At 48.9% G+C, this 23582-nt stretch overlaps 1 protein-coding gene across 2 annotated transcripts in view; it reads left to right on the top strand.

Moving 5' to 3' along the window:
* The window catches only part of GRIK4 (glutamate ionotropic receptor kainate type subunit 4), a 493259-nt gene that overhangs the window by 303277 nt on the left and 166400 nt on the right, over positions 1-23582 (top strand). For both annotated transcript variants that reach the window (XM_059874755.1, NM_001192626.1), the window contains 3 exons: positions 84-248; positions 15690-15787; positions 20371-20536. In XM_059874755.1, the coding sequence (XP_059730738.1) occupies positions 84-248; positions 15690-15787; positions 20371-20536 (429 nt within the window). The remainder of the gene's footprint in view (positions 1-83; positions 249-15689; positions 15788-20370; positions 20537-23582) is intronic.

A 23582-nucleotide genomic window follows, 5' to 3' on the forward strand; every position in this document is an offset into this window, starting at 1 on the left:
AGGTGGCAGTGGGGGGGAGACTGGAGCAGAGGAGGGTAACGGTAGAGGGTACCAACTGTGTCCATGTGGTTGCCTGCCCACAGCCGCTATCTTGGATGACCCCATGGAGTGCAGCAGAGGGGAGCGGCTGTCCATCACCCTGGCCAAGAACCGCATCAACCGCGCTCCCGAGAGGCTGGGCAAGGCCAAGGTCGAAGTGGACATCTTTGAGCTTCTCAGAGACAGCGAGTACGAGACTGCAGAAACCAGTACGTAGAACGGGCAGGGCTGCCCTCTGCTTCCCCTGCTGGCAGAGGAGGGGCTGGTGGTGTGAGCCGCACCCATCGAAAGACCTATGATGCAGGGATTCCTGAGAGAGGAAGAGAAACGTGCACCAGGAGGCCCTGTAGGGCTTAGTCTGAACAAGATCCCGGGCTTTGTTGTAAATCATATGTAGGGTAGAGTTGAGAGAGGAAATTTATTCATTCCTTCATTTTACCCACTCGTTCATTCCTTCATGTATTGATTCATTCATCTCCTGGACATTTTGTGCACAAATCCCTAAATGAAACTTTGTGTGGTATTAAGAAAGGAGAGATCTGGCCAGCCCCAGGGAAGCAGAGTCGTGACACATCTGTTTCCTTCCTGTCTTGATTTCTTATGCCAAAGGCAGTGTTGTGGGAAGAAGCTGAGACTTGGGCTGGAGATCGGCCACTCGCTCTTGAGGATAACCTTGGACAAGTCAGTGATTCTTTTAAACCTCAGTTTCTTCATCTGTAAAATGAGAATGCTAGGCTCTACTTTGTGAGTCATTGTGAGGGTTAAATGACTTACAAAATAGGAAAGGCCTCTGTGAGTTGCAGTGCTTTACAGACGTACATAGTAGATCACTCCAGTCACACTTATGGAGCCCCTCCTATGTGCTGGGCACTGCTTTTAATTCTTCCAGCAACCAGAAAGTTAAGTGCTGTTATTCCAACTTTACCAAGAAACTGAGGCTCAAAGACTTTGGATAACTCACTCAGTGCCAGAGCTAGTCAGATGCAAGTCCTAGACCCTGAACTTGCATCATAGCCTTGCCAGTCCAGGGTCTCGCCTGTTCCGCCTCCCCTGCACTTCTCTGGCGTTGCTGGTATTATCTAGACAGCTTAACAAGATGAGCTTCCAGGTTAGTGGGGTGATGGCCTGTAACTTAGCTGTGGATGAACCGCTCCAGTTCAGAGGGAAGGAGGGGAGCCCCTCAGCCCAGAGAAATGATAGCCTTTGTTCCTTAAGACTCTGAAGTCCCATCTCTTCCTTTTCTATCCATATCAACATTTAATGACAGTCAATGGCAAAACCAAACCAAACCAAAGAACAACTCGCTTACATGGGTATGTCAGACATGCGGTCTTCTGCATGTGGGCCCAGTGATGCTGTAATCTGGACTATTAATATTGCAGGAGAAGAAACGTATTTACCTTAAGTACAATCAACAGAATACTGTATGGATCCAAAGAGGGCGGGAAGGGAGGAAGGCAGTGGCTCCCTGTGTCGTAGCTCCTTAAATCTCCTGTTGTGTCAAATCCACGCTCTGCTCCTTCTGCCGCTTTCGTTTCCCTGGCTCATCCATCGTGTGCCATGATGGCCATCCGGCTTACAGTTTGTTTACCCATTTGGGAAACTTTTACTGAGCATTAGCTCTCTTTTGGGCCTAACTCGGGATATCCTGTGTTGGGGGCAATGCAGAAAACAAGATGGATAGGGTCCCTGCCCTCAGGTGGCTTACAGGCTGTCTTCAGTGTGCAGCTCCCCGCAGCGCCTCTTGGTTTGGAGTTCCGAGGCAGAGGATCTGCTTGGTCCAGGTTCTCTTGGCTGGTCTCACAAGTTGCAGACATTGGCCAGCTGACCTGAGAACTACTTCTGGGGAGAGAGTCCACTCCTAAAAACTGAGGGTGGATTCCTATCATATGAAGCAGTTGTTGAGGCCAGCGGGATCTGTGGACACAGATTCCTCCAGAAGGAATCTTGGGGGAACAGGTACTTGGAATCGACATTCATTTATTCACTCGGTCAGTCAATAAATATTTAGAGGGTGCCTGCTATACTCTGTCCTAGACAGTGGGGGTAAGGCACAGATGGAAATCCCAGTTATCACAGAGGTTAAACTCTAGTACAGTGAAAGGAAGATTCAGATTTCTCAGGATCTTCCAAAGGAAAGTGGAAATACCAACAATGACTTCCTGTGAAAAGCTCCTGGTCCTGTCTATACATTGGTGTGTTTTTTTGTCCAAGAGGGCAGGTCTCAGACAAGAATCCAGATTTCTAGATAGTTCTCATAGTCTGTTCTTTGGGAAAAAACAGCTCCCCCTTCTTCTTTGGTTCTTCAGACTTTCCCCTGCAGAACAGAAAGCGTGGATTGCCCTCTGAGAATGGGGGTCATTAGCAGATGTAAATTTCTTCTCCCAATGACCCGGGCGTAGCAGAGTCAATACATCTAAAATATTAAACCAGAGGAATCAAGGGAATAAAGGAAACATATCTTTAATCCATGATACAGAGCTTTGGAGCATCTTTCTAAGGCCCTTCTTTTAGGCACCAAGTATTTTACTAACAAGTGGCCTTGGTTCAGCTTTTACATCTCACTGTGTTTGAGGCATGATTAGCATTTGTCAGAAAAGAGGGCTTTTGGATCTTTCTACCCCAAAGGCTTTTCATCTAAAGCCAAAGCTGCTCCCCCACAATGGATTTTAAATACCACCCAGATAGTTCATAGAAAGCTTCCAGCTCCACTTTCCCCTCCCTCAGTAAGGGGGAGAGAGGGTGGTGGGTTAGCACTTTTAGCTGAAGCATGGTGGGTCGGACCGGTGGTCAGTGGTGGGGCGGGGGAAGGAGTTTGGAAGGAGGCAGGATCCCAGGATGAGGGCAGAAAAACAGCTCTGCTATCCCTACTTGGAGAGACTGTGGGACAGAGTAGGATGATCATACTGACCTGGCTGTGTTACCTATGAGCTGTGTGACTGTGGACAGGCTGTTTAACCACTTTGTGCCTCGGTGATAACACCTCCTAGGGTCGTTAGGAGCACAACAGGAGACAGTACAGGTGAGTTCATTAGCACCTACACATACCAAGGAGTTAGGAAGTGGCAGCTATGGGTTGGGTTATTTTCTCCACGGGCTTCTCTGGTGGCTCAGAGGGTAAAGAACCTGCCCACAGTGCGTGAGACCCGGGTTCGATCCCTTGGTTGGGAAGATCCCCTGGAGAAGGAAATGGCTACCCACTCCAGTATTCTTGCCTGGAGAATCCCATGGACAGAGGAGCCTGGCAAGCTACAGTCCAGGAGGGTCACCAAATTGAACACAACTGAGCAACTAACACTTGCACTATTCTCTCCACACATCTCTTATGCCCCCGCCCCCTTGGATCTGGCTTCCTCTACCTCTTACCATCACCTCTGTCTTCTCTGTCTCAGAGTTCAGCCATCCCTCCCAGGCAGCCCAGTCTACCTCCCAGCCTCCTCTCACATGGCCTGTCTTAATGTCAGGTGCCTCCTGGGGCCTCGATCATAACTGAATATTCCACTCTCTTTCCCTTTTTCTGGGTTGATGCATCTGACAGTTCTGAGCCTTTGGAAGTCATGATATGCTTCCCAGAGCCAGCTACTGCTCAGTCTCGTGGTGGTGGTGTCTTCCCTGGGCTAGTGGCTGATTTGCATTGTTAATTTAAATCCATTTAAGTGGCTCTGGGGCCCTGACCAACGCCCCCAACCTCACATCTGTCACCCTGCGCCTGGGGACTCCACTTCAAGGAGATGAAAGAGATCCTAGTGATGACATTCTTGGTTGTAGAAAGCAGAGGCTCTGGGTTAAGTGAAGATGGTAGCAATCCTACCGGGTACCCTTGTGCCTGCTTTTGGCAATAGGCAAGTTTCAAAAACTGCACAAATAATGAGTCACACTTGGGGCAGGTGTGCCATTCAAGAGAAGCAATGGCAATTTCAGAAGCAAAGATGGTGAAGTGTAAAACTAAAGATGCTGGGGTCTGGAGTTCAGCCTTCTCATTTGATAGTTGAAAGGGAGACTGGGAGGTGGAAAGTATCACATGGGTGTTAATCAGTAACAACCTGGGTCCCCTGGAGAAGGGAATGGATGCTAACTCCAGTATTCTTGCCTGGAGAATGCCATGGACAGAAGAGCCTGGTAGGCTACAGTCCATGGGATCGCAGAGTCAGACACAACCGACTGTGACTAACACTTTCACTCACTCGGACACTGGAAAGATACAAGTAGCAAACCACCTCGCTTCTATCTGGTTCACATAGATTTTCATGCAGTGAGTTTATCTAAAATGAAGGTCACCTATAAAGCTCCCTCAGACCCACGTCTGTGCCTGGTCACCATCATCGCCTCAGGCTTCTTGATGTTTGATTTCCCGGCTCCCTCTGCACGGCCCACAGATCTGAAATAAGAGGGCTGGACAAGACCTATCAGGTCACCTCCCGGCCCGCCTGTCCCTTCCCTCTTTCCTCCCGTATCTTATCTCCATCTCGGCCTTTCTTGTGCAGGCAGCTCCCACAGGCCTTGCCCTCCTCTGTTCCTATAGATCCCTGTGTCTCCTGTGGCGAACATATTAGAGCTTAACTAAGCACCACCCCCTTATCACCCAGACACCCGGAGGCACCGTGCCTGCTACTGTCAGAGCCAGTGTGAGGTTTAATTTACTGCAGAGCTGAAAGCAGGAGCCTTCCTGTCAGCCCCTCGCTTCTGCCTGGGTTTGTCCCTGTGAGGCCAAGCATGCTATCAGCTGTCCACACCATTTCCCCTGGAAACCCAGAGGTGCCTGGTTCCCAGGCCCCACGAGGCCCCAGTGATGGGCAGAGAGCGTGAGGTTATGGCTGCCTGGCTGCCCCTCCTGCACAGGCTTCTGAGCTTCTCAAAGGCTCCATGGGGCATGACCTCCAGCGATCCAGAGCTATTTCTAGTAAATGAGGGCTGATGCCGAGCAGGGCCCTGTGGGGCTCCTGGGCACAGAGGCCTTTCTGCCCCTCATTTCCCGCAGGCAAGACTCCAGCCTCCATGACCTCTGAGTTCCAAAGGGCACAACAGTTGCTCATCAGGAGAGGAGCAGGCAGGAAACCACCTGTTGTTGTTCAGTCGCTACGTCATGTCTGACTCTTTGCGACCCCATTGGAAAAGACCCTGATGCTGGGAAAGATTGAAGGCAGCAGGAGAGGGGACGATAGAGGATGAGATAGTTGGATGGCATCACTGATTCAATGGACATGAGTTTGAGCAAACTGGGAGATGGTGAAGGACAGGGAAGCCTGGCGTTTGGCAGTCCATGGGGTTGCAAAGAGTCAGGCACGACCTAACGACTGAGCTGAACTGAACTGAACTCGATGGCGGCACTCCAGGCTCCTCTATCTCCCAGAGTTTGCAAAGATCCATGTCCCTTGAGTGATGCTCCCCAACCAACTCATTCTCTGCCATGCCCTTCTCCTTTTGCTCTCAATCTTTCCCAGCATCAGGGTCTTTTCCAATGAGTAGACTGGATCACCTAAGACCCAGCACATATCCTAATCTTGTCAACAACCCCACTCTTTTGAAACTTTGAAGAAGAAAGAAGAACGCAAGACTGTTACTGCCTAGATCCTTATCGCATACTCCTGCCTGACTGGATAACCTCTCCCTATTACCCAGAAAGGGGGCCATAGTTCTTGAGGCATTAGCCTATGGTGCTCCCTCTTTGCCTGGCAAAGAAATAAAGGCACTCTTTCCCTCTCCTCTATAACTCTGCCCCGGTGTTTCTCTTTGGCATTGGTGCACAGAGAGCCAAGATTTTGGTGACAGGGCTAACATTCCTCCATCAGCTCACTAGAAAGAGTCCAAGGCAGCATAAGGGAGAAGGTGAGAAGCCAGAAGAGAAGGCATCCAAATAGTGATGTGTCATTCGACAAGTGTTCCCTGCTCCCCTTTCCTCAGCTGCCCACATCACATATACATAACGGGGACTCAGAGACACATTGAATTACAGCGCTAAGAAATCAGGAGGAGAAGGGGACAGCGGAGGACGAGATGGTTGGATGGCATCACCAAGTCGAAGGACATGCGTTTGAGCAAGCTCCAGGAGTTGGTGATGGACAGGGAAGCCTGGTGTGTTGCAGTCGATGGAGTCACAAAGAGTCAGGCATGACTGAGCGACTGAACTGAAGAAATCACCTGGCCCAACTGCCTCCTTTTACAGAAGGGGAAAACTGAGGCTCACAGTCTTTCCCAGAGGACAGCTGAGATCACACATCTGAAAAGTGACATAAATCTCAGTAGCTCTGCATGGGCTTGCCAGGGAGTGGCTTAGAGAGGAGCAGAGGGACATCAGAAATAGGTCATGGTGTAGCTGGGTGGTCAGGTAAGGCCTCTGGGCCAGGCCTTGGAATGACTGACAGGTGAGGCATAGGGCAGAGGGCATCCATACAGAAGGCTTAATAGTATGTTTGAGGCAGGGAAAAAAATGGGGTACTTTCAGGCACAATGACAACTGGGCATGGCTAATACAGAGAGTATTTATGAGGGCTGTGACGATGGCCAGGACTGGAAAGCAGTGTATCACAGTGATCAAGATCCTAATCTTGGGTTTACCAACATCATGGAATTATCACCTGAGCCTCGGACTCCCCATTTGTAAAATGGGAATACTATGAGTTCTCACTTCATGAGGTTGCTGCAAGGACGGAGATGATGCACTTAGAAAACTTAGAGCAGTGCCAGGAGTCAGGTGAACTCTTGATAAATTTCACCTGTTAGTAGTATTATCAGTAATAGAACTAGTATTGTAACCCCTCCTTCATGGGATGATTGTAAGTCTTTGGGGTCCCAGGTGCCTGCATGTATAAAGTCCCTATAAATGGTATTGCTGCTTCTGCGGTGATCTAGGGCTGAGGCTTTGAGCAATACATCACTGGTGACAGGAGCCAAAGACAGGTGTTTCTTTTCCTTCCAGTTTTATTGAGATATAACTGACATACCGCATAAGTTCAAGGTATATAGCATAATGATTTGACTTATGTACATCATGAAATGGTTATCACAGTAACGTTAGTGAATATCCATCATCTCACATAGATACAAAATTGAAGAAATAGAAAAAATCTTCCTTGTGATGAGAACTCTTAGGATTGACTTTCTTGACTTTCATATAGAACATAGAGCAGTGTCAATTATACTAATCATGTACTTTACCTGCCTAGTTTTTTTATAACTGGAAGTTTGTACCTTTTGACCGTCTTCATCTAATTCCCCCTCTGAGCATTCCCCACCTCTGGTGAGCACAGACCTAATTTCCTTCCTATGAGCTGCTTTGTTTGTGTTTGAAAGATAATTGACCTGCAACACTGTTGTTTGCTGCTGTGTATCGCAGTGATTTGATATTTCTATGTATTACAAAATGATCGCCATGATAAGTCTAGTTACCATCTGTCACCGTACAAAGATGTTGCGTTATTACGGACTATATTCCCCATGTTGTTCATTTCATCCCTGTCACAGCCAGTGGCAGTTTTGAGATCTCAGATACTCTGGGTCACTCTGACCAGGGAGGTATCCATCCTGGGGCATGAAGGTGCAGAGACCCGACACTCCACCCTCCCATTTCCCCTCTCGGCTTGGAAGTGAGCAAGGCCATCCTTTTAGGTCCTGGTCCATTCACAGGGCTGAGAGTGGACTGTGCTCTCCAGGCTCTGGCACAAGGAGGGGACAGACGGTCCTTGGTGCTGATAGAGGCGGTTGTTTGCCTCGCTCGGATGGTAAGGGCTCTGCTCTGGGCTCAGTGTACAGCGTGACCAGGCACCCAGAGACACCTTGCCCTACCGCTCCACTCGGGCTTCAGCGCCCTAAAGTGTTTTTATGTGAGCTCTCCCGGCCTCTGCTCCACATTGCTCTCAGCTCCCCGTCGCCCTGATAATTTATCACAGGAGCTCAGAGAGCACCGTACTGTAAGTGACGAGGCCCCAGTTTTCTCGTCCCCACCCGGGAGGCTACCCCTTCCCTGGAGGGCTTGAAGTTAGTGAGCCTGTGACTAACTACTCTGGACCACGTGCGTCACAGCCAGACCCTTCCCCTCCCTGTGAAGACTCAGAGACAGTTAAGTTCCCATAAGCTCCTCCGGTCCAGCCCAGGTGTCTAAGGAAGCTTCACATCCAAGCCTGAGCTGGTGTCTGCTGGGGAAAAAGTTTCCGCTTCTTACAGCACCCCATGGTGGTGTTTTATTCCTGCAGCTGCTCTGTCAGTTGCCTTCCAACTCCTCTGCTGGCTGGGAAACTTGGTTGCCATGGCAACATCACTCACATCTCCAGTGCTCCCTGGGAGGCAGAAGGAGAGTGCCCCTCCCTCCCCTCCATCCCACAGACTGCTCAGAGATCCTCACGGGATGACCGGGGCCTGCAGCACTGGGGTTCAGGAAGTTTTAGAGCTGAGGTCCTTTATAACTAATTTTCATTTCTACCAAGCAGGCATCCTTCATAGGGAATGAAAGAACAATTCCCAGGTCCCAGGAATTCCCCAGGCCCCAGCTGCTGGGAAGATGATAACTCACTTTCATTGCACTCATTTTCAGTTCAGTTCAGTTCATTTCAGTTGCTCAGTTGTGTCCGACTCTTTGCATTTTGGATCATTTCAATTCAGTTGAGCAAGCATCTATTGAGTAATTCCTTTTTGCCAGGACTTTTGACCCCTACCTTCAAGGAGTTTCAGATGCAGTGGGAAATGGGAGATGGACACTCAAAGGCACAGGTCCCCAAACCCTTGAGACCAGATGTGTTTAGATTTCAGAACTTTTCAGATACTAGAAAGGTCATGTCCTGCTTATACTATACATTAAATAGCATTTCCGATGGGGCTTGGGGCTGAACCCTACTCTCAAAATCAAATGCATACTTATATTCAGATAGTCACATATTATAAATATCTTCACATCTATCTATTTAGATCAGATTTTGCCACTAAATGAATTTGATGATACCATCCACTGTAAGAGATTTTGGGATTTTGAAATTGAGAATAAAGGATTGTGACTTTCTCTAAGAATTTTTTTTAGGAGAAGCTTCTTCGTATTGGGGTTTACCTGGTGGCTCAGACAGTAAAAGCGTTTGCCTGCAATGCGGGAGACCTGGGTTTGATCCCTGGGTCAGGAAGATCCCCTGGAGAAGGAAATGGCAACCCACTCCAGTACTCTTGCCTGGAAAATTCCATGGATGGAGGAGCCTGGTGGGCTACAGTCCATGGGATCGCAAAGAGTCAGACACGACTGAGCGACTTCACTTTCACTTTTCTCTGTATTGAGACCTGGCGAGACCTAGCTTGGGGCAGAAGCAAGCCAGGAATTCAGAGAACAGGGAAATTGATCTTTCCAGCATAGAGCTGACTCAGAACCACAGTGGGATGTGAATTTCAAGAGGGAGCAGTGCTTTCTTGCCAATGGGCAAGAACAGAGCTGGGCACTGGAGGATCAGTAGGAGTTTTCCAGACAGAAGGGCAAGAGAAGACATAAACCATGGTAATTTATGGGTGCTAAAGTACTCCTTCTCAGAAAAGTGTTTTTAAATGAATGGAATTGCATAGATAGGATGAGGAGGGAGACAGGAAAGGGGCAGGGCACCTTTAAAAGAATGACATAGCCCGAGGACACTACATAAACTGATTAGAATGAACTAGATCTAAGATGGCAGAGGACCACTTGACCTTGAGCCTCAGTATATGCTTATTGTAACATTCGGAAGCTAATTTACACACCCCAGGCACCATGATGGTTCCAAGGACGACTACAAAAGGTCAAAACGTGGGCAGTGGTCCAGTTTCCGAAAATCCCCACCCCTTCCCTAATCCCATCCCTTCCCCCAAATCGGTCTTCCTCAATGGCTATGCAGGAGATGTAGGAGGTGTAAGTTCCATCCCTGGGGCAGGAAGAAACCCTGGAAAAAGAAATGGCAACCCACTCCAGTATGTTTGTCAGGAAAATCCCATGGACAAAGGAGCCTGGACAAAGGAGTCAATAGGGCTGCAGACTCAGATGAGACTGACTACCTATGCATCCCCCAAATAGCTGGGGATCCTCCCACTCATTAGCCTATGAAATTACCCACCCCAATAAAAACTGACCACCCCTTACCCTGGAGCCTCTCTTGCCTGCCGAGATGGCCCGCACTCTGCCTGTGGAGTGTGTTTCCTCTGTGAGTAAAACTTTCACTTCACTGTGGCTTGCTCTTGGACTCTCTCCTGTGCGAAGCCAGGAACCCACACTTGGCAGCCATCCCAGGGTCTCTGACATGACCTGGAATGTGACCCATGCTTTTGAGCTCCACTCTCTGTGACAGACATACAGTTAAAATATTTTGATAGTGATATATAAATATACATATTTCTTCATTAATGTACTCAATAACCAGACCTAGGATCAAGTCTAACTACTAGTGTAATTTTGGAGTAATTATGAATATGAATGGTATTTCAAGATCTCTGCAATACTATAATATGATCTGAAAACACTTGTGATGTCTATCAATGACAGAGTCACAGTTACTGTTAATATACTGTGGTTTATGGCCTCTATTCCAGATTGAAGGGGATGCTAAATTTCAGTTAGGGGTTAGAGAAAATAATGCCATTTTTCTTCCGCCAAATGTTCACAGACCACTGACTTCTGCCCATAGATCTCAGGCAGCAGGGTTAAGACTGCTGGTCTAGTTAGAGAGAACAGCTTGGAAGAGGCTCAGGTAAGAAATTACAGAGTGTGAACCAGGTGAGCTTGTGTGAAATGAGAGGAGACGTGATGGGAGAAGGGGCTAGAAGGGTCATATCTTGAGGAGATCAGACCCATCTGGATTTTACTTGTTCATCGGAAGACATTTTTTGATAATGAAATTTTATTTTTTATAACGATGTGTTATGAAAGGAATACATGCCCATTTATATTAGAAAGTAGAGAGAAGGAAAAAAGAGCATCATTTAGTGTTCCCCTGGTCAAGGCAATCTCTACTGTGATCTCGGTTAATCACTCATGGCCGAGGGAGGTGGTGTGGTATGGTGGTTAAGGAACCGACCCTGGAGTCAGGGGTTGGGGGTTTGAATCCTGACTCTGCCCTTTAACTTTTCTGTTTTCTTATCTGTAAAATGAAGGTGAAACAACTCTCATCAAGTTGTTTCCAGAATTAAGTAAGTCAATTCATATAAAGTGCTTAGAATGGGCCATAATTAGCACTTAATAAATATGGGCTTTAATAACCTCTTCTTCCAATCACTCCTCGGTGCCTGCCTATTTTCTGTATTTGCTTACTTGTAACCTTCAAATAGATACACATATAATTTTATATCCTGGTTCTTTCTTTTAATATTATTACATAAATATTTTTAATACTATTATAAACTGTTCATAAGCATTGTAAATGCCTAAGTAATATTCCACTTGGGTATATGACCCACACTTTAGATAACTATTTCCTTATGATGGGACATTTCATTTATTTCCCGTTTTCTGTGGTAAGAGTTGAGTGGGCTTCAGTGTGGTTCAGTGGCTGTTTATTGAGCACATAACTCTTGAGGCCCGCCCTGCTCTGTTTGGAGGGCGCAGAGATGAATAAGGCAAGCTTTCTGGTCTGCAGGGGCACACAGACACACGTTCAGGGTTATAATTGGCCTCAGTGTGGAGAACGGATTGGATATGAAGAATCCGGAGAAAGCCTGGAGGAGGCAGGTAGTAAAGGGGCTGATGGAACTGATGGCGGCAGTGAAAAGGAGAGGGTGGAGGGGGACGAGCCGGTCAAATGGTCAGGACCTGGCTGCTGGCTGGTGGGGCTCGTGAGTAGGTTCAGTGGGAGAAGGCAAGGAAAAGTCAAAGAGACCACGGTTTGAACTTCAGGAGCTAAGGTGGGGGAGGTGAGGGGATGGTAAAACGAAGTGGTCAGGAGTTTGGGCTTTGATGCCCAAAGTGAAAGTGTTACTCACTCAGTCATGTCCGACTCTGCGACCCCACAGACTATATAGCCTGCCAGGCTCCTCTGTCCATGGAATTCTCCAAGTAAGAATGCTAGAGTGGGTTGCCATTTTTTTCTCCAGGGGAATCTTCCCGACCCACGGATGGAACCTGGGCCTCCTGCATTGCAAGAAAATTATTTCCCACCTGAGTCACCAGGGAAACCCAGATGGAGCTTTAAAGTCAAGCCTGACGCTATCACATATGACCTGTGTGAGCCTGATCAAGCTACTTAAGTTTTCTAAGCCTCAGTTTCCCCATCTGTAAAGTGGGGATACTAATGAATCTTCCTGGAAGCGTGGTGATCAAGTCAGATTATATATGAAAAGTATATAACAGATATGATGAACTGGGAGTAATCGTAAGAGTCCTGTGGCATATCAGTTCCACTCTAAGTGTGTGTGTGTGCTCGGTCATGTCCAGCTCTGTGCGACCTCATGGACTGTAGTCCACCAGACTCCTCTGTCCCTGGGATTTTCCCAGCAAGAATACCACTCTAAATACTTCATATGTATTAATTCACCTTAATGCTCACAACATCCCTACAGGAGAGGTGCTCTTAGCATCTCAGTTCTATAGATGAGGAAGAAGGCTCAGGGAGTTTGGTCAAGGTCTTGCTCAAGGTCTCACAGCTAGTCAGCAAGTGATCCAGCCAAGACTCATACTGAGATAGGCTTGCATCAGAGCCCGTGCTCTTAAGGACTGTGCTTTCTCTCTCTCTGCCTCACTCTGTCCATGCTTACTGCAGGACACCAGAGGGAAGTCCCTGTGGCAACACCCAGCAGGTGGCTGGAACTTGTTTTAAACCCAGGACATCTGTCAGAGTGTAGGATCGCCTGGGCAGAGATGAGTGGAGGCCACAGGGAAGGATGAGATTGCCCAGGGAGAGTGAGACATGGACAAACTCTAATGTAGTGGGTAGCAGAGGGAAGAGGCGTTGGCCAAGGAAGTGAGAAAGACCTTTCAGAAAAGCAGATGAGAATCAGGACCAGAAGGTATCATGAAATTCAAATGTACAAATGGAATCGTTCGCGTCAAATGCTGCAAAAGAAAGATAAGAACTGCTCATAGGTCCTTGGTGACCGTGGGGAAGCAGGTAGAGCAGAATGACGAGGGGCGGGGACCTGGACTGCAAGGAGTTGAGCAGAGATGGACGAAGTGGCTGCAAGGAGGAGGGCAGACACGGAAGGTGGCTGCGAGCAAGCGGGACAGTCATAGCAGACTTGAATTCCAACGCTGACTCTGACCTTTATCAGGTGTGTGACTTTATGGGTGTCGCTTAACATCCCTCAGATGCTGTTTCCTTATTGTTAAAGTCAGGAACTGAGCTTCATCCCTGGGGCTGCTGGAATTTGATGGCCAGTGAACTCAGAGCCCCTTGCTGGCAGTAAGAGTTGAATTGGCTGAGATCACGTGCTCTAACTTCCGTGGAAGTAGCTTGAACTTTGATGAGCGTTCTCCAAAGGTAAATCTTGCCCTGGACTTCCCTGGTGGTCCAGTGGCTGAGACTCCACGCTCCTAATGCAGGGGGCCTGGGTTCCATCCCTCGTCAGGGAACCAGGAGTGCCACATGCCACAACTAAAGATCCTGCATGCTGCAATGAAGATCGAAGATCCCACGTGCTGCAGCTAAGACCTGGTGCACTTGAATAAAATAAAATAAATGCTTAAAAAAAACAATGGTAAAGCGTGCCCACAGCTACTCCGTCTCCGGGGATGGTTCTGACAGTACTGATGAGCCCTCCTCAGGCACCCACCGCCCGCAGCCTATCCGTCAGCTGAGATCTGTGATGTTGTGTTGATTGGACCCCTGCCTGTGCCTGGGGCTGAGAGAAGACCCCCACGGATCTCTTGTTTGTGTGATAAACCACGGCACCAGGATTTGAGCCCTGGTGCTCTACCCACCGCCCGTGCCCCATGAGATCTAGGACTTGGCTGTGTGGGCCAGTGGTTAGGACTCTGCTTTAGGACAGAGAGCATCCAGGTTGCAGGTGTGGCTTTGCAGTTGACTCCACGAGGATCCTTGGGCCGATTCCTTAACCTCAGTGTGCTGCGACGCTTTTTAAATTTTTGTTTATTTATTTTTGGCTGCACTGAGCTTTCCTCTCTATGCATAGGCTTTCTCTAGTCATGACAAGCGAGGGCTAATTTCCAGTTGTGGTGTGCGAGCTTCTCATTCTGGTGGCTTCTCTTGTAGCATGGGCTCAGTTGGTGTGGTTCATGGGCCTAGTTACCCCAGGGAATCTGGGATCTTCCTGGACCAGAGATCGAACCTGTGTCCCCTGCACTGGCAGGTGGATTCTTCTTCACTGGACCACCAGGGATGTCCCTGCCCTGACTCTTGATGTTGAGTAGGAGAAAAATGTGTCCAGAGTCAGGCTTTGAGTTTTGTAGGGCAGGACGTCTTACAGTTCAGCTGGGAATCATGGGGCATAATCTGAGGGCCAGCTCTTTGGTTCTCATATCACGGTGTGTGTCTTGAGAATTGTCCTGCGTTCTCTCTCCATCTGTTTCCTCCTTTTTCCCTCACTTCCTTTCTCAATCTATAGCATTTTAAAATCTTATATTCTCTTCTCTTCTGACCACATGCCTCATCCACCCAGTCATTCATTCAACAAACTTGAACTGGGCCCCTAGAAAAAGCATCATGCTGGAGACAGGGAAACGTCAAATGGGGATTGAGAGATAAATACGGTTCAGCTCTGCCTTAAAGGGGTTTGAAATCTAGTGAGAAGAGTAACATATCTAAACAGCAAACTGAAATTGACCCATTTACAAGTGTCTTAGAACCAGGGGACAATCCACGGGCCTCGGAGCCCCGGGGAGGATGAATTCTACTTAAAAGAGGTAGGAAGGGGTAAGGAGGAAGTAGCATTTTTTTTTTTTTTTTTTTGGAAGTAGCATTTGAGATGCTCCTTGACATGTAAGTGAGTGAGCATCCAGAGTAGAGGAGTGAAGGGCATCTCCCCTGGGAGAGGTACAAGGTCATAGAACGTGCTGGTTGGTAAGGAAAGCACCTGTTGGGTTCAGGGAAGGTGGCGGGAGGGTTGGGGTAGGCTCCAGGCCGGGCGAAAGGCGAGTGGCATTGAAAGATGGGGCTCCTCTCTGCCACCCTCTCTTTTTCTTCTGCTCTCTCTCCTGCTCCCCTTAACCTTCACTGAGCCGCTTTCTCCTCTCTGCCTGCAGCATCCTCTCTGTCTTTCATCTCTCCGCTCGTCTGCCTTTCCTCCTCTCTAGACTCTTTCAGGGAGGTGGGGAGTAATAGATTGTGCACCAGCTGGCTGTTCTGTGAACTGAGCCCTTGGCCCCTGCAGCAGCCGTGTCCGGGCTCCCGGCACCCGTCCTGCAGGCCAGGCCAGGGGAGGGCGGGGGAGCGGTGTGCAGGTCTCCACCATGCACTTCCGTCCTTCGGTGACAGCCCAGACAATTTATACATCCTGTTGGCGGAGGCCATATGTTGAAATAACCTAGGTCATTTCCTCATTTAATACCATCCATAAACTCTAATAAAAATGTCCTGGAGCCCAGTGGTCCGGGGGAGGAGAGTCGCTGGGTTTGGAAGGATGGGAGAGGGGACCAGGATGCGGGTGGGTGGGAGGTGAGGGGCCATCAGGGGAAGATCAGAGGACTCGAGGCTGAAGCCCATGCCCCGCCTGATGAGCGCCTTGTTTCCTTTCCTGCTCCCCACGCTCTGTCCTGCTGCCGGCTGCAGTGTGTCAGATTCTCCCCAAGGGCGTGGTTGCTGTCCTGGGACCATCCTCCAGCCCAGCTTCCAGCTCCATCATCAGCAACATCTGTGGGGAGAAGGAGGTGAGTGCTGGGCCAGGGTGGGGGCCCTCTCTGTGGGCTGGCAGCCTGTGCCTCGAGCCCAGAGAGATCCTGGACTCATAAGGGCGGGAGGTGTCACTAATAACAACCATACAAGGAAAAGAAGTGGGCCTTGGTAGGCACTTACTTTTTTTAGTTTGTTTGGATGGAGGGGACTCAGAGGAAAAGTTTCATAACAAGGCATTCAAGCTGAGCTCCTCCTAGTCTTGGGGCCCTGTAGGGGGCAGAGCAGAGGCGGTCCCTTGGTGGATGAGAGGAGAGGGAAAGGCTGGGGAGGGTGGTCCAGGGGAGGCTGAGAGGGCTAAAGTCTGAGCCCCACAGGAATGCTCCAGAATATCTGTTTAGATATTGGGATTCTGGGGAGGAATGCCTCTGCGGCCAGGCCTTGCTACAAATGGTGGCTTCCATGGTGGCTCAGATGGTAAAGAAGTTGCCTGCGATGCAGGAGATCCGGGTGTGATCCCTGGCTTGGGTAAATCCCCTGGAGAAGGGCTTGGCAACCCACTCCAGTATTCTTGCCTGTAGAATCCCATGGACAGAGGAGCCTGGCAGGCTATATAGTCCATGAGTCACAAAGAGTCAAACACGATGGAGTGACCAACAGTTCCGCTTGCTACATTTTAGTGCTGAAATGAAGTTTGAAAACTTACTTCTATTTCATAAGTTCTCTAGAAAAAGAGATTTTATTTTGCTTTCTTCTTCATTCAGCAGTTCCAGTGTTTATTTCTCCAAAGTGCTGTATCCATTCCCTCTAGTTCTTGTTCCCCAGGAGATAAAAATGCTCGATTCTTAGGGAAATGACAGGGCGAAGCTTTGGACTGTATTTGCGCACTAAATCTTTATTCTAAAAAAGAAAATGGAAACTTTTTAAACGAGAATTATTTACACCTATATTAAAATCTTAATGGGTAAAATAATGTAAAAGAGAGAAAAAGAAGATGCTTGGGCACAAGTTTCTGAGAGAGGGCTTGCTCCCTGTTCCAACAACTCTCTCCCTCCTTTTCCCAAAGGAGAAAACAAACTGGAACTTTCAGCGATTCTACTGCTGGAAGCTTTCCTAGTCCATCTGGGAATCAATCAGTCCTTCCTCTTCAGATATATTCCTGGGAGATGGTGGCAAAGTGACACCGTAGCCTCCGAGTGGACTTCTAGATAGGTCTTTTGGGGACAGATGGAGCTTGATGGTCAGAAGCTGGGGAGGTGGCAGAGCAGAGGGACTGGGGAATGGAAGGGTCAGTCTTGCACCTGTCATAGGAGCCTGGAGGCTCAGACTTCCAGAAGCTTTAGCCTTGGGAGAGTCCAGTTCTTACAGCAGGACGGGGCTCCTGCTTTGTGAGTTGCTCTCACAGGGGCAGTAGAGCAGCAGATTGGCCTCTGCCCACCCCAGGAGGCTCTCTGGAAGCCACTTCCTTCCCGTCTGCACTTCTCTTACGATCAGAGGGCTTGGTGAGTCCCCAAGGCTTTGAGAAGAATATTGAATCTTCTCTGTGTTTTGAGCCCACTCTAAGAATTGTTACCAGCACAGTAGAATGCCCTGTGGTCCCAGCCCCAATCCTGCAATGGGTCTTCCTTACCACTCCCTGTAGGTGGAACCCCTGAGCTTCATACCAGAGATAAGGTTTGTGCTGACTACTCCCCATCCCTACTCCCAGCCATCCTGAAAGATGACTCCTGCGCCAGCCCAGGCCAAAAAAAGAGCTGCTGTCGCACCGCAGTCCCTTCCAGCATCTCACAGCCTTCAGCCCCCGTGAGCTGGACCTGATGTTTAACTTAAATCTTTCTCGCTGGCTCCAAGTAACAGCTCACATCTATGGCAGGCTGTTACTTCCCGCTTGCTGTGATCTTCACCAAGTGAGGTTGCCAAGCTACCCATTGTCTCTTGTCTTCTCTCTCTCTCTCTTTTTCTCCCCTCTCCCTCCTCCCCAGCACTTTCATCTCTGTCCCCTGCAGTCACCCCCCAACAAGTCTCCACTCCAGAATGGCCTCCTCTTGGGGTTCAGTGGTTATTTTATCTCGGCGATCACATGCTTTAACCCCGCTTGGCATTTCAGGCCGGAGGCGGAGACCCCGAGTTGCACCCATCTTCCCATCCTGCTGCCAGGGACCCCGTGCCATTGACCAGCCAGACAGGCTGTGCTGCCCAGGAAACCACCAGACAGTTACCCCTCATCTGTCTGGTCATGTTCCTTTCAGAGCAGCCTTTCCTTTCCATTCAGATTATGCATTTCTTTTAATATTTTATGAGGCTGAACTGCCTTACACTGATTCCCCTCAGCTTCAGGAAAAAGAAATGGAGTCTTCACCAAGGAGTTCATCCCCTTAAATGCTGCTAACGTCTCTGCAGGTCCTGCAGCTGGCAGCTTTCTGCCTCACTGCCCTTCCCCTCCATGCTGCTCACCTCTTTCCCTGATCCACACCTCCATGCTGATGTCCTAGGATGCATTTGTAATTGCAGATCAATTACCGATTGATTTTTGTCCTAGAGAGACAATCAGCAGGTCTGGCCTGGCCATCCCCACCTGGACCCATCAGAGTGTCTGGCTGCTTCCACGGCAGCATTTAAGATGCTGGACTGTGGGAGACTTCCCCACCAGCCCCTTCCTAGGGACACCCCTCAGCCCTCGCCCCCTGTACATACAGCCCCAAGAGCTTGTCCAGGAGTTCCTAGATTTGGGAAGAAAGGGGAAAGGGAAAGAGAAAAGACATTGCCTTTATCCCACATGTTAGGCACTCATCTAGTACGTGCTTCACACACAGGGTCTCATTTTATCCTCCCAAAGCTCAAGAAATACCTGTTGTTTCTCCATGTGAATGAAGCCTAGAGAGGGTAAGCAGTTTGCCCCAAATCACACAGCAGAACCTGGATGCAAACCCAAACTCGAAAACTCTTTCTCCTGAGCCTTCACTTTCCTGAGTCTTTTCCTGCTTCATCTCTGGGATCCATAGATCCATGGGAATCTCTAAAGGTGCTTCTATGGGGGGTAAGTTAGCTGCTTATGGAACCCGGTAGGCTGGATGGCCACACAGGGAGGGCCTTGGGCAGAGATCCTCAAATGTGTGAGCTAGCCAGCCTGGCTACCCTGCCCAGCCCTGGCCTCCAGCTTACCCCTCTGTGAACTTTTTTCCATTCACGGTTCGTTTGTGATTCAAGACAGACTGTAGGGTTGCTAAGTATCGGTGGGAAGAAAGACCCCTTATGACACCCCCCAGGTCAGTGTCACTTTTCAGCACCTTCTGTCATTACTCATTAGGCTCTCTCCCCAGGGCTATGCTTTTCAGTCTCTGCTGGAAAATATTGGTTGCCCTCTCTCTATGGTTAAAGGGTTAATCCTAGTTGAATTCAGGAATTTTCTCCCTACTTTCTGCTAAATCTTGACCCTCCCCTCATCCCAGTCTCAGGGGAACTCTGGTCTCTGACTTCTTCCAGAAGCTTAAAAGGATAAGTTAGCAGAATTTTCCAGAGACCATGTCAACATCATCCCAGACTCTGGGCCAGCCCAGACAGAGACAGTTTCTGCAATCGTGCCTGAATAAACCAGTCTAGGAACCAACCAATTCACTATCAGGGAGTTCTTGCCATCTATCCTCAGTCTTGCTCACTTGAAAGTGAGTTAGTTAGTTCAAATGCGCGCTCATAGTAACCTAACCCTTACATTGGGCACCCTAAGTGAGCATGAGGGATGAGGTTTCAGCCCCGTCTCTGGTAGAGACATGGACAGCCTTTAGCTCTTCTGGCTCTGGGTACCAGGGTGACAGAATGCAATCAAGGAGGATGGCAGCTTATTACATTTTAACTTTCCTATTACCTACCCAATAGCCTAAGCCGCCAATAAAGCAGCCATCACAGCCTGTTAATATCTATTTCTGGGAGAACAGAGGCAGAAGGCAGGGGCAGTGCCTCCCGGAAATGTCAGTAATAGACGCAGAGGGAACCTGACACTGTCCTAATGAAGCCAAAGCAGGTATTTATTTACCTGGCTCCATTCGGAGGCTCTCTAGTCGGTTTCCCAGCGTGCAGCGCTTCCCATCCTCATATGTGTCTTCAGAGGAACACATGCCAGGCTTTCACATAGAAATTTTGTCCGGAGCTGGTTTATATATCTGTTGGCTAGGCTGGGTTGAGGGGGCCAGTTGGTTAGTCCCTAGGGCAATATTTTTCTCTTTTTGCCATCTCAGCTCTGATTCATTAACTACAAATAATATAAGGATTATGCCTTCAAGAGCCCTTTGTCTCTCTGCCTAGCAGTGGGCAGCTGAAAATAAAGACCTATTGTTTTGCCTTCTCGAGGCCTCAGAACTCCGTTCCAAGGTCCACAGTCCATTTATCCAGGTCTCTGGCTGCACGTTTTCCCATCCTGGGTCCTGAGCTTTGCCAGAGATGCCATCTCATCTTCCTCCTATAGTGTGGGTGCCCTGACCCCCACAAGCCCCATCTCCGACCAGGCAAAGGTCGCTCATGGAAGAATCCACCCTCTGCAGCTTTATCTCACCCGTCCCTCTTTTCTTTCTCTCTCACTTGTTCTCCAATCTTCCCCGCTGCCCGTTTTTTTTGCTCCTCCTCCCAGGTCCCTCATTTCAAAGTGGCCCCAGAGGAGTTTATCAAGTTCCAGTTCCAGAGATTCACAACCCTGAACCTCCACCCCAGCAACACCGACATCAGCGTGGCTGTAGCTGGGGTCCTGAACTTCTTCAACTGCACCACCGCCTGCCTCATCTGTGCCAAAGCAGAATGTAAGTTTCCCCAGGCTGCCTGCACCCAGACAGTCAGGTCCTGTCTGTGTCAACCGGAGTGGTTTGCCCCTCCCTGGCTGCAGACCACACCCCGCAGGGGAGGGCTCTTTCTGATCTTAGAGATGATAACCAGAAGATTCGGGCCTTCCCAGGTGTCCTTGGCTGTTTGTGTGTGTGTGTATATGTGAAAGAGAGGGCAGTCCAGGGGCCCCCTTTGTCAGAAACTCCCTGAGCGTGGGTCGAACATCGACAAGCACTTTTACAGGGAGACTGGCCAACCGCCAAGACTTTCTGCATCTGCAAATGCAATTCCCACATTTTCAGCCTCATTGTTAAAGAGCCACAAAGAGAGGGGGTGGGGGGTGGAATATAAAATTGGATGCATTTGTATTTGATGGGTTGAAGAGCTTCTTTCCTTGGAGAGCGGGTTTGGCTGATGGAACAAGGTTCAAGGTCAATTCCTGGTAAAGATTTTTTTTTTTTCCTTACAAATGCAGGTTTTAGAAATGTGTTTTCTCTGACTCTCAATTTGCGACATAAATTTAGTGTTTATGAGATTTAGCTAATTTAAGCCAGCACGTTCCAGCAAATCTGCATCTGTGTGCTCCCTGTGACAGCTGTGCACCCACAGGCAGTCAGGCAGGTGCTGGCCACTGGCTCCCACCGCGGCCCAGAGTGCAAGCCCCGCATCTGTGTCCTGTGCACGTTTTACCATGCTGGTCTGGGTGGGCTGCACGGGCAAAGGTATCCCATCCCTGTTCGGGCCTCTATGGCTTCTCAGACCCGCTCAGTGTGGTAAGCCCTTCCTCCAACCTGGAATGCCCACAGCATCTGAAAACAAAAGCCCCCTCCCTGCCAAGGGCCAGACTCGTTTCTTATGGGACCTTTGCACCTCACTGCCTCCACTTGTACATTCATTCATTTATTTAATACAAAATGAGTACTTGCTCTGGGCTACCCAAGAAGCAAAGTAACTGATTCCCAACTATGCATACTTTTCAAATATATATTTTTTATTTTATTTGGCTGTGGCGGGTCTTGGTGGCATGTAGGCTATCTAGATGTGGTTCATGGGCTTCTCTCTAGTCATGGTGGGCAGGCTCAGTACTTGCGCCACTGGCTTAGTTGCCCCGCAGCTTGTAAGATCTTAGTTTCCCAACTTGGGATCAAACTTGCATCCCCTGCATTGGAAGCTGAGTTCTTAGCCACTAGACCACCAGGGAAGTCCCTATGCATTTTTTTTTATGCTTTATTTAATTATTCAACAACCCGGTGATTTTGGAAATGTTGGAATGTCCCATTTTAAAATTCAATACAATTTAAAGTCCAGTTTCTTAGTCTCTCTAGCCATGCTTCAAGTGCTCAAAAACCTCATATGAACAGTGCAGTTAGAGAACATTTCCATCCTCACAAAAAGTTCTATTGGATAGCATTGCTTTAGATGATAAGGTTTTGTGGACAAAGCATTTTGTAGCCCCCAAAAGAGAGAGAAATGTTTAGATAACACTTCATTCTATCTCTCCCTCATGGAGAATTTCAGCACACATTACCATGGGCACTCTGAGTTGTCCTGTGGCCAAAACAACTATTTACCTCAGCATCTTCCAAATAGGTTTGATCATATGCCCCCAAAAGGATGCTGATCTAAAAGCCCACACAGGATGCTAGTGTTCGATGGAACACAGTTGGGATACATTGCGTTCCACCAGGTAGCCTTCCTTGCGTGGCATCTTTACATCACTGAAAGGTTTAACAGAATCAGAGATTCTTCCCAGGAAATTTCTGCCACCAGTCCACTCAGGCAGGACTGCACTGGCTCACACCGTGCATCCAGTGGGGATGCTGGAGGACAGGACAGGCTGTAAATAAGGCCAGGCAAAGGTTGCTCTGCAGCCCTTGTCTGTGCTGGGTTACAGTGTCTCAGCAACCTGACAGGAAGTTCTTTCTTGTGTCTAGCTACCGTCCCTCTTGCTTTAAAGCTGAGCCCTGTTTCCTCTGCTTCAGCTCTTCCTGGGTTTTGGGACGTGAGTTGCTCAGATGTTGTTTAAGCACCTGCCGTGTGCCGAGCACTATGCTAGATATGGTTGCCTCCTAGCCCAGGGCTTTTTCCATTGGAATTGACATTCTCTGACATTCAAACAGTTCCTTGCAGATTGCAAAGCACTTTCACTTATGTTTCCCCACTTTACCTCCCTCTTTCTCAGTCATTCCGAGCTGAGCGAAGAGTCTGGGAGCTGCTAAGTGATTTGACTTAAGGTCACACAGCTGGTACATGACAAATCTGAGCTGGGGCTTCCTCCTCTCTGGCCCCTCCCACCCTTCTGGGCTGCACCAGGCTCAGGAGGGCTCAGGGTGGGCTCTGCAGGGCAGGCACAGTGTCCTGGGCAGGGCAGAGATCTCTCTGGAACAGTGTAGCCCCTTCCTCCCTTGAGTGGGTGCAAGATGGCTAAGCACAGACAGTAATCCTGGAGAGGATGAGTCTGTCTGCTCAGGTGCTGGCAAGGCCGGCCCACAGCCCAGGCAGGACTCATCAACCACACACTGCCGCCTCTGCTCCGAGGAGAAGAACTCATCTCTGGAGGCTGCTGAGTGACTGGCCCCACCTACCAGAGGCAGAAGGAAAGTGGGGCAGAGCAGAAGTTCAAGGGCAAAGAGGATTAAAAATCTAATCAAAGAATGAAGAAATGAGGGACTGAAGGGAAACGCAGCTCAGAGCTTGGGAGGAGACACTCTTCCATCTCCCTTATTAATGCAGGGCCGAGAGATGCTGCAAGTAGAATTAGGAACAAAATTAGGAACTAATTCTATTTTCCTAGCATCAAAATTAGGCATAACAGAGATCATTCTCTGGGGAATCACGCCGCTTACGCTCCTTCTTCCCCAAAGTAGATTTTTAATAAGCAGGTTTTGGACCAAGTACAGTTGTATTGTGGATGGCATTATTTTTCTTTAATGGGAAAAAAAAAAAATCAGAACATCTGTGAGTACCTAGTGCTAGTGAGCTTCGGGGAGGCAAGGTGAGGAGCCCGGGGGTGGCTGTCCCAGT

The sequence above is a fragment of the Bos taurus genome, chromosome 15 (genome assembly GCF_002263795.3).
Source record: "Bos taurus isolate L1 Dominette 01449 registration number 42190680 breed Hereford chromosome 15, ARS-UCD2.0, whole genome shotgun sequence".
Classification (NCBI taxonomy): domain Eukaryota; kingdom Metazoa; phylum Chordata; class Mammalia; order Artiodactyla; family Bovidae; genus Bos; species Bos taurus.